Genomic DNA, 18,932 nt, shown 5'->3' on the forward strand with positions numbered 1-18,932 from the left:
TGTAGTGTACATTGTTTCTTTGAGGAAGTAGCAGCAGAAAGTAGAAGATATAGTCAAGCTGTGCTTAAATTACCTTTTCCCATGTTTAGCTTGGACTCCTGGATATGGAATCTGCTTTACAGTAGGATTCCAGTTGCTTTCATATCTTTGTATTGAATCTTTTCTCTGGTCCAGAAACCTGGTGACCATCAGACTACCCTCCGTTGTCTACTTAGTCCATTCATTTCCCTATCATATGGCTGTTCAGCCAGTAGTCAGTTAAGAGAGTGCCTTTCCTAATGGCGTCTTGGGAAGTTCAGTTCCTAACTCCACTCCTTGTGTTTTGCCATGCATACCATGCAGTGCTCACAATGTTGACCCTGTAGTGCATGTGCACTTTCATGCATGTCAGATCTGACATCACAAGGCTGTTTGGCAAGCCATGTATGTCTCCACCCCCATGCTGCTGTTGCTTTCCCACTGCCACTGTCCGGTAACTGTATTACAACATACTGTAGTCATCACCTTACATCATCCTACCCCTCCAGGACAGGCAAACTATCAACGACTGCTCACTTCCACCCTTCCCACTGACTCCTGCAGCACCTAGGTCACTGGGAGATCCTATGGCCTCAGGACCTGATAAAGGGTAGACAGCTATGCATGATCTGAGTCTCCTTGTAGTTTTCAGATGTGATTATATTCTCTGAATATGATGGTCTCACTGAAAACACAGTATTTCCTTTATTTCCATTATGTATTGCAAGATAAGCTTTGTAAGTACCCTCATAAGAATACTTTGCCTTTATTCTATACACTTATTTTTATGTGACGAATCAGATTGTAATTTTGTACTTTACAATTAAACAATGTATTTACCATGCTGTCGTCACTCTTGGTTTTTTTTCTTTTCTTTTTCCTTTTTTTAATCTTTTACTTGTCATTTCAACCGTTGATAGAAAGGGTCTACAGACAAGCTCAATGTATCTGGTTATCAAATTTATCATTCCTTCATTTTAGTTTTATAGAGAGGCAGTGCCTATCCTGTCACTTAATGGACACAAGATAGGAAAACGTTATGTCAGCTGTGGTGGCACTCCATCACCAGACACACACACACACAAACACACACATATATATATATATATATTTATTTATATATATGGGTCCCCTTCATATGAACAAACTTTCAAAAATTCGACATTCATATGGCCAAGACCATATAATCGAACTTTTGAAATTTTGAACATGTATAGCAGAGATCCCTATACAGCGCGGAACCGGGAGATTTTCCTTTTCTGCACTGTACTGTGATCTCACAGTAGGAGTATTTAAGTAGCAGGGGAGTGTGGGGGTGGTGCAGCCCCCCTGATAAACACAGTTAGTGAAGTGTTTTTTTGTGTTTTATGTTGTTTAGCAGATGTTCAACATTTCAAACTGTCGATCATATGGTCTTGGCCAAATGAAAAGTTGTAGATTTGAAATGTCGAACATCTGAAGTAGACCCATTTTATATATATATATCTTTGGGCAATATAGAAGATGCCTAGTTCAACTCCAATGCATATTTGGCGTATGGGAGAAGACCCATGGAGGATGTGCAGACTCTGCACAGAAGGCACCCCATTTGAGAAATCAACTGGAAAACTGAGCTTGTGATTCCAGAAAGTCAGTTGCAAATCTTGCAATTTCTCACTAGCGAGATCCAGTCGAAGAGCAGATTCAAAGAAATGCCATGTCTTGTGACAGGTACACTGCCCTTATGCACTTTGGTGTCCCATATTCTGAGAAAGATAGCATTGAAGAGTTGGTACATTATCAGCATTGCTAACTGAGTTGTTATTCCTTAGCTGTCTTTGTATTGCAAAGTTGCTAAATGTGTTTGAATAGTAGGTGATGTCCAGCAGTGTTACTTGTTAGCTGTCTTTGTGTTGCAGGGTCACTGAATGTCTGTGAATAGTAGGTGATGTCCAGAGGTGCTACTCCTTAGCTGTCTTTGTGTTGCAGAGTCACTGAATGTCTGTGAATAGTAGGTGATGTCCACTTGCTATGAGGGGGTTTCTACACTGATCCTTGAACGTTCTTTGAGACTCTTTTCCTGAAGTACAGGTTTGCAAGTGGTCTGTTACTGCTGTTGTGTGTTACAAAAACTTACACATTGATGACGAAGAGATATTGGGCATGGGTTTGTACTATGTATAAACTTGTTAAAAGATTGCAGATGTTCTTTGTGTTTCACTACTGCAGTCATCACACTTGGGTTATCCTGCCAGGGGTAGCCCTCAGTCGGCTCGAATACCAGAGGCTTAGTATTTCTACATCTGTTGCTGTCGCTGCAGCAATGACATCAGGTCGTCAGTGGTATAAAAACAGGCAGCCGACGTCATTACATCAGTCTTTCTTGCCGAGAAGCCCGAAGCAGAAGCACGAGTGCTGGTTGGCCACTACCTGAGTTTTCATTTCCGAAATTGAAGTTGAAGTCTTCTAAACCTAAATACCCCATTTGGGATCCTTTTTTCTTGCTCTAACCAATGTCAGAAAAAGTTAACAATTGTCTCGCCTCTGGAAAGCAAATATCACACTGAGATTTCCATTCTTAATGTGTCACCTGTTTAGGCCCAGACCACGACATTCCTAGCTGTCAGATTTGTGCTTTTTTCAACACCAAAACTATACATCGTCGGGCCGTTATCCTAGCTAAATACTTTCGCTGTCGATCTCCGTATTCCAAAATGGCTTCATTAAGCCATCCCACTACCGTTCTTCTGAAAAAACGTAAGGATAAAGACAGAGACAGACCGCACAGGTTCAAAACTGCTGATGACGCTTCCATTAAGCTAGTCGCCAGTTTGCCGGTACTCAGTGAGGAGTTTCACAGCCTCTGATGCCCACTTCTATGGATTTGCAGGCCGCTACCGAGACCTGCTCAGAGTCCCGTATGCCACGAGACTCTTCTTTGACTATGGAACCTGTGGATGTCTCTACCTTGGATGTGTCCGGAGCTGCTGTGCAGGCACCAGTTTCCGAGGAAGTTCTTTGCACTACTGATATTCAACACAAACCGACGATTTCTTTGGCGTCTTCAGTTCTTTCTAAAACTACTGAGTTTCTAAAGCCCAGAGTACAAACTACTCCTAAAAAAACGATGACCCAAGCTCAAGCACCTGTTTCCATGCCTCAGTCTCAAATGCTTAAAATGGCAGAAGACCTTATCGTACTGATTAGGGGAAGCCAGCCTACCCTTTCTAAAAGAAAAAGAGACTTGTCCCCAGCAGCTTTATCTGACCAAGAGTCCGATGACTTTGAGGTTTCTGATTATGAAGACATGCCCTTGTCTGCTCCGGAGGATTTTTCTTTTGGTGAAACCCTACATACCTTGAGAGAGCATTTCCTTTGGGAATGCCAGGATTATTCTCAGTCCAAAAAGAGACTCCGGGAATTTTTAGATTTACCACAGCACAGACCAGACCCTTAAGCCGCGGTGGTACAGCGGTTGCGTTGTTGGCTCATAGCAAGAGGATCTCCCATTTGATTCTCAGCTAGTGTGCTGGGAGTGCCTTCTGTGTGGAGTCTGCATGTCCTCCAAGTGGTCAAGTGGCCTCCGAAAGACATGCGTGAATGGGCGTGCCTTCGCTGAAGGTTGGGCGTCAGGCTGGCAATTCAGCACCATAAAAAAAAATCTACTGCCAATCATTAGCGGACCAGAGTTCCGCTGTGGCGACCCCTTACCAGGAAAAGCCGAAAAGACAAACAACAACCACAGCACAGACCCTTAGCTATTCCTCCTGTTCTGGATGTTGTGGATGATGTTTTCATGGAATCCAGATTAACTCCTGATACTCTACCTCCGGCTCCCAGGAAACCTGACATGCATTACAGAGTCTCTGACTCACACAAATTTATTTTCAAATATCCTACTGCTGGCTCAGAGGTCATCTCCCAAGGACCTAAAGGAATAAAAGGGACCACAGGTAAGAATCCCACCCCTTCGGACAGAGATTCCCGAGCTTTAGACAGCTGGGGTAAAAAAGTATACACCTCTGCAACTTTTGCCATTAGAGCATTAAATTGTCAGTTTCACATACTGAAATACCAGCAACATACTATGGAACTTATTAAACAAAAATGATCTGCCTTTCCATACTGTGCAGAAAATAAAGAATTACAGGAGCTTATGCATTCTGCAAGTCGTGTTACTAAGGATACCCTGCAATGTGGGTTTGACGCCCTAGAAGCATCCTGCAGGGCAGCAGTCACAGGTACTGTACTTAGAAGGCATGCTTGACTTAAGGAACAAACCTTGCCAGACCATGTCAAATCAAAATTATTCGATGCACCACTGAACAAAGGCAATCTGTTTGGCACCAAGGCAGAAGAGGTTTTAAGAAATATGGAAGAAAAAGTTAAATCTATGCAGACAGTTAAAGACTTTTTTCAAGTCCAGCCTCTGAGATTCAGTAGGCATTGCCCCTCAAAGCACTGGTCCTTTCCAGCCACCGCTTGTCCATTTCATATTAGACTTAGGGGAAGCAGACCCCCCCTCCCCAGACAGCAGGCCCAGGGATTGCAGAGATCTAAGCAATGGAGTACCTCCACTTCTAAAACAGGGAGTGCTAAGCCACCCCCTTATGGAAAGAATTCACAATGAACTTTCAACTCCACTTTTTACCTCTGCACACCTGCTTGTGCCCCTAGGAGGAAAACTTGCCTCCCATGCAAAAATCTGGGTCTCCATCACCAACGATCGATGTGTTCTCAACGTAGTGTCCCAGGGGTACAAATTTTATTTCCACACACCGCCAACCCCAAAAGGGTTCCCAGATCTTCCTCCAAACCAGTGGGAAGAGGCACAAAACTAAGTTCATTCCCTGCTCTCCATGATGACAATTCAGCCTGTTCCTGCAGACCAGATAGGCCAAGGTTTCTATTTCAGACTTTTCCTGGTACTCAGAAAAGAGGGCACCTGGCACCCAATCCTAGATCTATCCATTCTAAACACTTTCCTGGTGGTACCAAAATTCAAAATGCTCACCCTCCAGCAGCTTCTTCCTATGCTATCCAAAGATGCCTGGTTAGCCACTCTAGACCTAAAAGAGGCCTATCTGCACATCCCAATCAGAGACTGTTGCAGGAAATATCTACGTTTCAGGGCAGGATCTATGCATTATCAGTTTTCTGTATTTCCCTTTGGCTTATCCACTGCTCCCAGAGTTTTCACAAAATGCCTGGCTCCAGCCAGACTCCTCCTCTCTCTGTGGCCTCTACTAATCAAAACAGACAACACCACAGTGATGTGGTACATCAACAAGCAGGGAGGTACACGCTCTTACCCACCATGCAGGCTAGCCATGACCCTGTGGCACACGGCTTCAGCCATGCAGATTCACCTGCTAGCACAATACCTGCCAGGCATCCAAAACTCTCTGGCAGACAACTTAAGCAGAAATCTCCTAGACCCACATGAGTGGCAATTAAACCACAACACCTTCAGCCTTGTGATCCAGAAATGGGGTACCTCGAAGGTGGACCTATTTGCCTCCCACAACAACCACCAGCTCAGCAAATTCTGTACCAGGGAACCTCACAGCAAGGCCTGGAAAGTAGATGCCCTATCCTTTCAGTGGGTAAACCTAATCTATACATTTCCCCCTCTACCTCTTCTTACCAGAGTATTACTCAAAATAAGGGAGGAAAGACCAAGGACAATCCTGATTGCCCCAGACTGGCCATGCCAACACTGGTGCCCACTACTGCGCAGTCTGTCACCGTTGCCGCCATGGCACCTCCCTCAGATTCCAACTCTCCTAAACCAGCAGAAGGGAGAGTTCTTGCATCCACAATTGCAGACCCTAAATCTGGCAGCCTGGCTTATTCCTTGACCTTTCCTCCAGTGGCCAACCTAAGCAAGCAAGTCCTGGATGTTATACGTGAAGCCATATGACCCAGCGCTAGAAAATCCTATGCTGACAAGTGGAAAAGGTATTGCTACTGGATCCAGGATAAAGGAGCTGAACCAGCACAGCCCTCCTTACCTCTCATCCTGGATCACCTAGCAGACCTGCTTCACAGCGGTCTATCCTTCTCTTCTATTAAAATCCATGCCTCTGCTATCTCTGCTCATTACAGCACAGAGCCACCTCTCTTTTCACACACCCTCATTACGCAGTTCCTTAGAGGGACTAACAACTTAAGGCCACCCAGAAGAGCCCCTATCCCTGCTTGGGACCTTAACTTTGTGTTGGAAAAGCTCACACTCCCCCCTTTGAGCCTGCAGCTTCAGCAGACTTGGAAAACAGCCTTGCTTCTGGCCATCACTTCAGCTAGAAGAGTTTCAGAGCTACAAGCACTCATGGCTGTGGAACCCTTCATCATTTTTCATGCTGACAGGGTCTCCCTCAGGACTATCCATTTTTCATGCCTAAAGTGGTGTCCAGTGTGGCTCTCAACCAATCTGTTAATTTGCCTACCTTTTTCCCTAAGCCTCAAAATAAGGGGGAAATGATTCTGCACTCTTTAGATGTGCACAGACAGCTCAGATTCTACCTGGATAGGACTAAGCCCTTTAGGAAATCTGACTAATTCCTAGTCAGCTTTGCAGCAGGGGGCAGAGGGCAAGGCCATATCAAAACAAACCATTTCCAAATGGATAGCACACTGTATCCATTTCTGTTACAAACACCATGGGAAACCACCCCCACACGGGGTCAGGACACATTCCACTAGGGCAACTTCTGCCTCTGCAGCTTTTCTCAGAGTGTTCCCTACCAGGGACATCCTGGTGGCTGCAACATGGAGTTCTGTTCATACCATCACCAAGCATTACCACCTGCCTGTCTTTTCCAAATCCAAGGCAGGCTTTGCAACCGCAGTCCTGCAAGGCATACTAGCCAGCCCCAACTTTTCTTGACTGTCTCCACCTGTTTCTTCAGCTTTGGGAATCAACCGAAATGTGATGACTGCAACAGTGAAACATGAAGAACATAGTACAGTTGTGTACACTTACCATAAATGTAGATGTTCAAGTGTATTCACTGTTGTAGTCCTGGTTTCCCACCCTCCATCCCCCTTGTCTCTCTCTCTCTCTCTCTCCTTACAGTGCTATTTGTTATTTACTTTCTACTGGTGGTGTTATTCCACAATAACCTAACTCCCTATTTGGGGGCTCCTGACATTTGGGGGCAAGAAAAACTGATGTAATGGCGTTGGCTGCTTGTTTTTATACCATTGATGACCTGACATCAGTGCTGGAGTGACAGCAACTGATGCAGAAATACTAAGCCTCTGGTATTCGGGCCGACTGAGTGCTACCCCTGGCAGGATAACCCAAGTGTGATGACTGCAACAGTGAATACACTCGAACATCTACATTTATGGTAAGTGTACACAACTGTACTTTTGGTCACTCGAATGTTTTTTAAGTGTGAATCACCAAATTTTTTGGTCAGTTCACACTATGTCGAACATGCAGGTTGGTGTTAGTTTTAGATTACACAACAGTGAGGATGAAGTACTTTTCCTACTGTTGTGCAATCTCAGAAGTGGTGTGTGTGTGTGTGTGTGTGTATATATATATATATATATATATATATATATATATATATATATATATATATATATATATATATATATATATATATATATATATATATATATGTAGTGGGGGGGGGGCAGGTGGATCCCAAGATATTTGCCCCCTGCAAAAAATGCATTTTATTTTTATTTGCATTCAACTGAATGTGTAGTTGACTGAATCCCTGTGACAGTTTGATTTTCGGTGGTTGTAATTTTTCTTGATTGAGAATATATTCGTATGAAATTATTATGACAGAGGGATTCGTGGAAGGTGGGTGTTTGTGAGGTTTGTATAGGCTAGGCTCACAACTGCTGGCCAAAATGCCTACTACCATGACAGAATCTTTATTTATTCATTTATTTATTTATTCATTCATTTATTTATTTATTCATTGAGAGTTGCATTGTCCAAGCATTGGAGGATCTAAGTAATATAATGATACCTTTCACAACGGGAAAAGGGCTTGTTTATAAATCTCAGGAAATGTCTTTAGGTAGCCTGTCCAGTGTTCCAGGTTACTGCTTGCACTGGAATGAAGCGTAGTTATGTAATCTGATGGGCAATACAGAGATGAGATGCTATCAAGCACCAGTGTTTAACTTCATAGTAGGAGTTCACACACACAGACACAAACACACACAAGGAAGCTTGTGTTAGAATGGTTTACCTGTTTTGATAAGTAATATGAGCTACGCATTTGTTTCACCATTCACCATTCGTCATGTTGTCACAGTCACTTTATAGTGTTTATGTTTTACTAAATTACATGAGGAATTTCAAGCCATTGTCTGCCGTAGCTGAGTTCTTAAATTCTGAGTGTAAGGTAGTATTTAGAATGATTAAACAAGAGCATTTCTCACATGTTGAAAAATCAGCTTGAAGGATTGAATTCTTTCTGTATTAGACGTGGATTTATAAATGTGCAGTAAAGTTTTGATTTATTTATAATTTCTTCTTATGAAGACAAAAAAGTACAACGTTCTGACAACTTCTGTAGTATCCAGTGCTACATGCAGCACATAACAAGAAAATGTTTGGTATTGTACATAATCTGCATTAATGTTTTGCAAGCAGTATAGTTTAGCATTTGTATGCAAACAAAGCTGAGCATTTTTTATAAGCCTAAACCAGTTGTGTGCTTTAAAATCAGTCGGTACTGAAAGCCAACACCAAGTATCACATTTCCCTTTGTAAGCTAATAGTCTACTGAGAACGTAGTTTACCCTGTTAAACTAATACAGGTTTTTTTCACCTGTTTGTATTTATTCATTTTTTTATCAGCAAGGTGTCATATATTTTAGCAAGAAATATTTGCCACCACATACAGAATCTGGTAAAAGAATGAGTCCCAAATCCCTTCTGTCATTGCATCATTTTAAACAATGAAGACTACAATTGGCGTCTCTAAAATTTGCAGCGTTTTTCTGTAATTATTCACTTTGGTTGTAAACTGGTTTTCATGTTGAGTAAACACAGAGATGTTGATTTTTTTTAATATAGTTATTCATGTATTCTTTTTTATTGCATATTATCTTTACAGTGATTTCACTTAATGTTTAATTTTTTCTGTCTTCAACAGGCTCATTGAATGCCAGGGATTGCCGGTAGTTAATGGACAGTGTGATCCATATGCATCTATTACATTATGCGGCCCATCAAGGTAAGAGCTGAAAAACTGATTGTAGACACCTGTGGCAGCATGTTGGTATACATTAAAAATGTCTTCTTTTGCAGATATGTAATTTGTAGAACTATATACTCTCTTCTCTTTTTAAGCAGAAACTATCTGAAATGACTCACAAATATGGGAGTGTGTCTGATTTATTTGCAAATAAAAATTGCATTTTGTTATACTCATCAGTGGCATTGTTCAGTGCAGCCACTGAATTCAGTCTAGAACACTTTTTTATTGTAACAGGGCGGGGGGACATGTAACTTGCGAACTGTGTACCGTGTTGTCTTACACAACCTTTGTTAACTTCTCATTGTTACTAAAAAGAATATTGTGATATTTTGTATTGTTTCAGGCTGTTGATTAAAAGCTGTCATGTTTGGACCAGTAATCACATATGTGATTTTTATTTCTTTTGAAACTTTTCAGAAAAATAAACATTTATACTGCAACAGAAATTTTATTTTTCATTATGGAACTTAATGTCGTTCCTCATGACTTTATAAACCAATTTCAATTTAAAATGTAATTTCACTCACTTTTGATTTTTTTTTTATTTTATTAAGTAACCTTTCTCGCGTTTTATGCCAACTCAGCTCTATTCAGCTTTTAAGGTTTCTGTTTGTTAGTATTTCTAAAATTATTACATTTTGATAAATAGATACTTATGGGAATAATTTTGGAATTTTTAGAAGACATATCAGGGATGCATAAGTAAGCACATAACATGAAACTAGTGGAAATGAGAAAACTCAGCTTTTAGTAGTTAGTACTTTAGATAAGTGTTGCACCTTTCTGAATACCCTTCCTCACAGCTGCAAACCTGTCATTGCTATATCATAACTTCAGTTATGCAGTGGTTGGAAAACACTTAAATCCTCTCTGGAGGTATTTACTGTGTTAGACCTTACTTGTGGAATGATTGAATTGCTTTCTATTGTGAGAATGCATGGTAGTCACGTTGCTGTGTTGGGTGTGTATTGTACTTACTCTGCACATGTGTAGTAATCCCCATCATTTCTGTCTATTCCATCCAGCTGTCATCATTAGTGGAGGTGGATTTTCATTTTTGTAGTTAAATTAACAGTTTTCTCTACTTTACTGTCTTTGTGTGGTGCACAGTGAAAAAACATCTTTATGTATAACTTCTACTGAATTTAAAAGATATTAATTTGTGTTTTGCATACAAATTAAGGTTTTTCACAGACAGCTTTGCACTTAAAATAGTTTATGGATGATGTTTTGAAGTGTTTCTTTAAGTTCCTTGTAACTGTAATCAGATGTTGAAGATTGCCTTGCAAAATATATTTTTTTTCTCTGTCTGCTTTTTAAACATAGAGTGCTGAAGTTAATTTACTCAGGTAGGAAGCTTGCATTGTTGGTTCATTTGTCATCTGACCACATTCAGAGGCATTGTGAAAAAGAAAAAAATGTCATTGAAAAAACATAGCAGCCTTTTTTCAACAGTCATTCATTTGTAGTATGGTTTACAATTATTCTGTCTCTCAGCATGAAGGTCCAAATCTAATGCTCGTTGAAACAACATTGGTAGTAGTGAGCTGTCGTTGTTCATGCAAAACCTAAAGATACTCGTTATAGCTTTTATTTCAGTGTCAGGATGTCTCAGTCTACACTTACATTATTTCCAGGCATGGTACAATGCATTCTTCCTGACTTACATGTGCAAACAGGTGAGCCATCAAATGCAACCTTCAGCGTTACACAAATGCAGATGCTTTCAGACATTACTTGACAGCCCTGCTTTAGCAGTAGCTCCTATTACAATAGTATAACTCTCATTCAGTTATTCTTTAGTTCTCTTATACTGACTTTATCTAATTGAAGGTCTATGGGGAGCTGAAGCTTAGCATGATACTTGGCAGCAGATCATTTCTTAAATGCTGATAGCTGAGCGGGATAGGTCCTAGTCCATAGAATACAGATTGCAGTGACAGAAGTGCAGAATTTGGAAGTAACAAATAGGCAAAATGGTTGGTGTTGCCTTATATGATATATAAAATAATTTTTGTTATTTTAGAAAGTGCACATTTAGCGTGATATTTATTTACTGTGCATTAAATTTGTCAGATTCACAATCTGCATTTCCTGCAAATAAAAAAATTGCATTATGTATCCCCCAAGTTTGGTAATTACAGAATGTAAATACATCTTTGTCAAGAACCTTCTCATTGTGTGCAGTTTTGAAGACTTTTAACACGTCATTCTTCCTCCATCTTTGTTTCCCCATTTCTCCCTGATGATTTTGCTACTTTTAATGTCTCTATGTCAGTTTCTCCTGAGTCAATACTGTTTTTGTTTGTTTTAGTAGACGTCATTTCTTGTGTTTCTCCATTTTACCCTATCTGTTCTTCTGCTTTGTTTAGTTTATGTCGCTAGTGATGTGATCAATCTGCATGCCATTTTTGTTTGTGTTTATATGTAAGGGAGTATATATAGCTTTGCTTTTCTTTCTTTGTTTACTCTTATTATCTGGACATCAAGTTTTAGCCCTGTTATCTTTCAATTAATGTTTGCATTCTCTATCCAGGATGGAGGCTTCACTACACTCACAGATGCATGTAAACGTCTAAGTTAGTCTGTTCTGGTGGGACAGAGAATCCATGAGTTTAGATGTCATGTAGCCAAGTCTGCCTGTTTCAGCATCCTTTGGCTTCATGACTGCAAGCTGTGAGACATGGTATGACCAATACTTCCAGCTGTGAGACTTGGTATAACCAATACTACCAGCTGTGAGACATGGTATGACCAATACTGCCAGCTGTGAGACATGGTATGACTGAATGTTAGCTGCAGAAGTTGAGGCTTCCATTTGACCAGCTGTTTGCTGGCCAAGATGCGAGAGTAGCCCAACAAATTTGACTTTGAAAGTTTGGAGTGGTTTTAAACAGCATGCAGAATAGAGATACTCTACTTCAGACAGCTAATTATTTCACCTGCAGTTGATACCAATTGTGGTTGTGTACAACCAACAAGAATATGTCTCAGTTCGTTACAGAGAAGCAGACAAATTATCTTTCCTATCTTACTTATATAGCTATTGAGAATGGTCATTAGAATTTTCAGACAAGTCTATCATTGCTTTTCTCCCATGAAAATCTATAGGTGTAATACTACAGGAGTATCTTAATGTGAAACTGGCATCAATTTTTGGACATTTACACCATTGCAATGACCTCATAAAGCTGTTTCAGATTTAAAGATTTAAGCAAAATGCAGTTCTAGTTTTCATAGTTTGTAAACATTTACAAACCAGTGTTAGCATATGACTTTATACTCTCTGTCAGCTTCTGTACATTGAAAGTGAGAAGCACATCATAAGAGTCATTGATGAAAACAACACATTTGCTTGACAAAATGTGGGTGCTCCTAAATTGTCATTTAAGCATAAAAAAAGAACAGGAATATTCTAGCCAGGGGTAATAATCTCTGGTGGTTGTGTTCCTACAACTACAGTATGGCGCCACTGAATGTCTTCATCTCCACACACACACACACACACACACACACACACACACACACACACACACACACACACACACACACACACACACTCACACTCTGTGTTTGAATACCTATGCACTATGTATTTGGGCATTGAAATGGTTGTCCTCTTCCCTCCCTGGTCTTCTACAGAGTGGATGGTTGTGCTTTAGATGTGAATTTAGCATTCCTGACTGCTTCACTGTAGTGCATGGCCTTTGTTTTGGGGCCTGGAAGTAATGTAAATGGAGACTGTCTTTTTTTTTTTGTCATGTTCCGTGGTTTTCTATTTTAAAAACATGCCTTTATTGGAAAATTTGAGGAAATTCTAATGAATGTAACCTGTTTCACACTATTGCTCCAATGGTAGGGTCTTGTCTGTTTCTTCAAATGGTCTAAAAGTAGGATCCATTTTATAATTTTTGGAGTCAAATGAGAAATAAATAAAATTTCTTCAACATAGGAATATTTCAAGGATCCTCTCTTGGGCTACTTTTTTATTTATTCTGTTGAATGTATCCCATTTCTCACTAATGCTCCAATAGTAAGGTTTTGTCTATTTTTCCACATACTCCAAAAATAGGATCCATTTTAGAAATTTAGGAGTAAATACTTGTGGTACAGCATTCATATGAATAAAGAAGCAAGTAGCTTGTGATCTATTTGAGTAGTAAATATGTACCCATTTGGATGTATTAGCATCCTTGAACATAGTAACTGCTGACACGCCACCATAAAGAATTTATTCAGCTGCACAATTGGTCAGAATTACATAAAAAAATTAAACTATTTTATGTAGGGTTACCACCTGTCCCACTTTGCGAGGGACAGTCCTTCTTTGGGCAGTTGTGTCCTGACAAAATATATTAACAATGGCAAATGTCCTGAGATTGTAGGACATAATTATGCCCCATATTTTATGTAATAGTTGCATAAAATAGTTATTTCTGTATCTAAAATATCTAAAAGATACAATAAACAGAATAAGCAACTAAACTGCTACAGGAATAAGCTTTTATTTAGGCAAAAAGGTAAAGTTCTATCTTTTATACTGACCATGGGTATGTGTCGGCCTGTAAAATCTGATGTGTGTCCCGAAGAAAAGGTGGCAACCCTAGTTTTATGCAGGAGAGCAAACCACTTCTGTGTGTGTGTGTGTGTGTGTGTGTGTGTGTGTGTGTGTGTGTGTGTGTGTGTGTGTGTGTGTGCGTGTACACACACACACACACACACACACACACACACACACATAACAACTCTGGGATTGTGCAATATGTGAGGAAAAGGGAAAACTTCCTAAACCCCTCTATCCAGTGATCTCCTACGAAATCTGACCCTTTTGACAAAGTGTGAATTGACAGTAATATTCATTCTCACTTTGAGAATACAGTATAGTTATGAGACTTCTTTACTCCAGAGCCCTAACTATCTAAATGCGTTTTTTTTTTCTTTCCTGTAATTGTCAAGTTTCAGAAAATAAACACTGCATAATATAATATAATTCTTCTGGTATTTTAGATGGAGTCCTACAGTGACAACACAAGAAGATGTGTCATTTGACATTATCAATGGTTTGTTGTCATAATGGATATTTCAAAAGCTGCATCTTTATTTGTAGACCCGAGTGTCTTTTTACATCATTATGTGCAATATATGTAGCTAAAGAAACCTGCAGTCTTGACCGCATTGCAGTTGAGCAATACTCCTAGAAAGCTTCACTTCTGTTACATTCTTTGGTTTTCTTGTCTGTCAAATTGCTTCTCCATTCTTAGAAAAGGAACGTCACTTTCCTACCCTTACCTACCCTCTCAAAAAATCATTAAGAATAAGCCACCTTGTTCTAAGCTGATTAAAGCAAAATTTCATGCATGCAAATGCTCTTTGTCTGTCTTTCAGTTTACCAAATTGTCCTCAAGGTAAAGTGCAAGATTTCTGGTACCTTGTGCTATCCTATTTCCATTTTTCATTGAAAAAAGAGTTAAGCATAAGTGAGTTCAGAGGTCGTCTTTGTGAACAATCCCCTTGAGTATATATTGCAGCCTTTTTAGAATGCTGATCTAATATAGTTTATTGGCATGCATGACTGTCCATCTTTAAAAAAACTAATTACCAGCAAAAAATACTTGGGATTAGATACCTTTCTAAGCTAAACACTCTGTTCAGTCTAAGCTTTTACTCACCATAGCTCAAAAAGGAACTACTGATTTCATGACAGAAATAAAATGGGCACACCTCAGTCTGAAAACTCTGACTCGGATAATGTTTTCTTGCAAATGATTGTTTCATTTTGTTTCTGTGCCTCCTAGGAACCTCAGTTAGACATTCAATTGAAAAACGTTGGAAGGACTTTACTATTCATGTGTGTCTTTGTAACAGTTCCATTCAACGTTGTGAGTTCAGCTTTAAACACTCTAGAATATTTTTTTTCAAAACGCTGATTATTTTTTCTACTTAAGTTCAGACAAGCAGTTTAATATGTGTTTGTTTTCAGTTTTCACTTCTTTTTTTTTTTTTGTTAACTAGTCTCACTCCCTCCAAAATTGCTAAAGCTAGTTTCTTTCCTTGTTCTTTAAACCTGAAAGCAAGGTGGGCAGGTCAAAGGACACATATCACATGTTCTGTACAAGTTTTCAAAGCATTTTCCAGTTTAAACACTTCACATTTGTGTTGGAATGCATCCTTTCCTATATTTCACCCTTAATCCCATTTGCTCTTCTGCTATGTCCTATGTCATGCTGAGCCTTCAGAAGACATATACTCCAAACAGCACTCTATTCATCATCTGAAAATAATGTACATGACAAGAGAAACCTATGAAATGTTAGTGTTCTCCTGCACTATTTCTCGCAAATTCCCCATAATCACAGCTGAGCTAAACTTTTCAGCTTATTAACATATTTCAGGGTGAATTGCATTTGTATGCAATAATTAAATATGAAGTGTGGCACTATCACTTGTGGCTTTTTTAAATTAATCAGTTCTTCAGATGCTTTATTTGCTTGGCCTACCTGGATAAGTGCATTTGTTATAGAAATTTAATTCCACTTAGCTTTTATTCTTTTTTACGATGCTTCAGTACTTCTGAAAAAAATTACAGTAGTCCTCTAGTCTTTTGATTTAAGACTCAAATATTGTAACGATGCCCACCGCTGCAGCCATTTGCAGTTCTCCATCTTCAGTGCCATAACTAGTGGGAGGCAAAGGGAGAGGCTGCCTCAGTAGCAGATTGTCAAGGGGTGCAATCAACAGTGCTGGTGAGCTGCTGACTAAGCACAAGAGAAGCAATGGTATTCATTTAGTAGCTTAGTTGTAGCATGGCGTGTGTCTGTGTTTCTTGCTACAGTTTAATAGCTTAAGAAACCTTTTGTCTTCAGCTTTTGGAAGCCCCCCCCCCCCGCACTTTTATTTTAAACTTCATTTTGGATTAAGAGGACATAGTCTAAGCACAGCTCAGGGCACTAAGGGACATAGATATGGTTCTGTCAGTCTTGCTTAAAGATTCCTCCGTTTACAAATTCTCATTATCAGTATCTGATATTGTCAAAGTAAGTCCCAAAATGTGAGATACACAAAATAAGAGCAGCATTTGCACAGCCACTTGCTGGGGAAAAAGCTGGCTACTACAGTGACGGTTTCAGGGTAGCTAATACTAGTTCTTGTAATATACATATCCTGTTAAATGTATTGATGTGGGTGGCGTGTTGGCACAGAAAGAATATTGCTTAGAGAGGGCACATTCTGTTTTTTTCCTAATTTTCTATCCTTCTTAACCTAACCACAAAAAGCCCCTCCCTCACTATTCTTACACACGTGTTTTCCCATTGATTACCTATAGCCATATTACCACCTGGGATGAGTGCTAGGATGAGCTAGCCATCTTTGTCTGAGAGCTTGTATTTTGCTATTCTGCCACAGCCAGAGTCCTTTTGCAAACGTGCTGTACAAAATTTCACTGTAGAACTTATCAATGGATGATCTGCTTCTGTTTCCATACTACCTGAAGTAAAACAATGAGTAACAAGGTCACACAGAAAAGCAGCTCAGTAAAAACTAAAAGAAAAACCCAGCCAAGCTAGATTTCCCACTGTGTGATTCCTTAAAATCTCTTGTATTACAAGTAACATAGGATATATGCAAATGACCCCTTAAGCACATCAGGTGTTGCAGCTATATGGCAGTTCTGAATGCTCATGACATTTTTCCTTTTTAAGCCTATTATAGACAAATTCAGGCAATAATGCCAAATCCCACTAGCTGTGTATATGAATGTTTCAGCCTTCTTATGGCATCATAACTGGACTGATTGGCTAACTATTGGAAACACAGGTCTTTCGTACCCAGCTGATGTCCATAACCATTAGGGTGGCTGCAAAATATCCCAACGAACAAACTAAAACAATGAGTAACAAGGTCACAGAAAAAACAATCCATAAAAACTAAAAGAAAAACCCAGCCAAGCTACATTTTCCACTGTGTGATTCCTTAAAATCTCTTGTATTAGAAGTAACATGGGATATATGTAAACGACATTCCTTAAAACCTCTTGTACTAGAGATAACATGGGATATACGCAAATGACCCCTTAAGGACATAACATGGGATATATGCAAATGACCCCTTAAGGACATAACATGGGATATATGCAAATGACCCCTTAATTGTCCTTAAGGGGTTATTTACATGTATCCCATGTTACCTCTAATACAAGAGGTGTTAAGGAATCACACAGTGGAATATCTAGCTTGGCTGTTTTTTTTTTTTTTGTTTAGTTTTTACTGACTGTTTTTTCTGTATGACCTTTGTATTCATTGTTTTACTTTGTTAGTTGGGATATTTTGCAGGCACCCCAATGGTTATGGATATCAGCTGGGTACAAAAACCCTGTGTTTCCAAATGTTACCTAAATAGTCTACTTATGCTCTGCTGAAGATGCCATAAGGAGGCTGAAACATGCATGTCCACAACTTGTGCGGTTTGGCTTTATTGGCATGAATTTGTCCTTAATTGGCTAAAAAGGAAAAAAGTCATGAATAATCATACCTGTAATATAGCTGGAACACCTGATGTCCATAAGGGGTCATTTTCATATATTTTATGTTACTTGTAATATAAGAGGTTTTAGGACTCGCACAGTAAAACATCTAGCTTGGCTGGATTTTTCTTTTAGTTTTTTCTACTACCTTAAGTAGGAATGAAACTCACATTCAAGATGTAGCCCTATATCAGAGTTTCTTCCCTCCCTTAGAAAATCAGCACAGACAAAATGCCACTCATTTCCATGCTCCCCAGCTGACACCTCAGGACAAGGTAAAATGACTTAACCCAGGTCTTCGGTGACATAGTCAGGGTTTCATAATTCTGCATCATGAAGTCTTCCTCACCACAATTTAATCTTACATTAAGATATTAGTGCACATTCATTAATATGATCCAACTAATTACAAATGCAAGGAAATGCTTGGCATGATAAATTCAGCCAATGTATATTTCCATTGTGTTCTTGATGCTGATGATTGCTAGAAGTCCCTGTTTACTATCAAGAGCAAAGGAGAGGCAAGGTGCCAGAGATTTGGTTACGTGAAATGGTTAAAAAAGACTTAAGACAATAGTATCCCATCTGGAAAATTTCACTTGACATCTTCAAATTAAGCTAGTATAAAGTTATGTTAAGAAATGAAGGCTTTTTAGCTCCAGTCATGCCTGAATCTTCTGTTAGTTATCTACGAGGAAAAAACATGTTGAGATGGGGATCATGATTTTCTTCATAATGATTTTTAATCTAGGGCATAAACTTTTTGTTCCACAAAGTCATCTGATGTTTTCTTAAAGGACTGCATGATATGTAGATATTTACTGTTTTCTCTGATTAAATTACAGAGGTTAATAACTGTTCACAAATCAGGCTGATACTTGTCATTTTGCTGTTGGATTTTCTAGTTTTATAACACAATTTCATAAATTTGTTGTTGGATTTTACAAGCTGTAAACCTTTTTCTTTAGATTAGGGAAGGCCTACATCTTTTCAGATGAAAAACAGTTCAATAAATGCATGTTTTTATATGCTTTAGAGACTTGGATAATTTCATTATTTACCCACCTCAATATATCAGCTGTAACTGTATAAAATGTTTGTTTTTTAAATCAAACGTAATTATGGTATCTAATCAGCTCTATGACAAAGTCATGGAGATAATCAATGAAGAACAT

The 18,932-nt window shown here is 39.2% G+C and overlaps 1 protein-coding gene across 2 annotated transcripts in view; it reads left to right on the plus strand.

Annotated features, from left to right (window-relative positions):
* Positions 1–18,932, plus strand: part of RASA3 (RAS p21 protein activator 3) — a 1,807,402-nt gene that overhangs the window by 1,305,258 nt on the left and 483,212 nt on the right. For both annotated transcript variants that reach the window (XM_044071113.1, XM_044071114.1), the window contains exon 6: positions 9,132–9,212. In XM_044071113.1, coding sequence (XP_043927048.1) covers positions 9,132–9,212 — 81 coding nt within the window. The remainder of the gene's footprint in view (positions 1–9,131; positions 9,213–18,932) is intronic.

The sequence above is a fragment of the Protopterus annectens genome, chromosome 5.part0 (genome assembly GCF_019279795.1).
Source record: "Protopterus annectens isolate FY-2018-M chromosome 5.part0, PAN1.0, whole genome shotgun sequence".
NCBI lineage: Eukaryota > Metazoa > Chordata > Ceratodontiformes > Protopteridae > Protopterus > Protopterus annectens.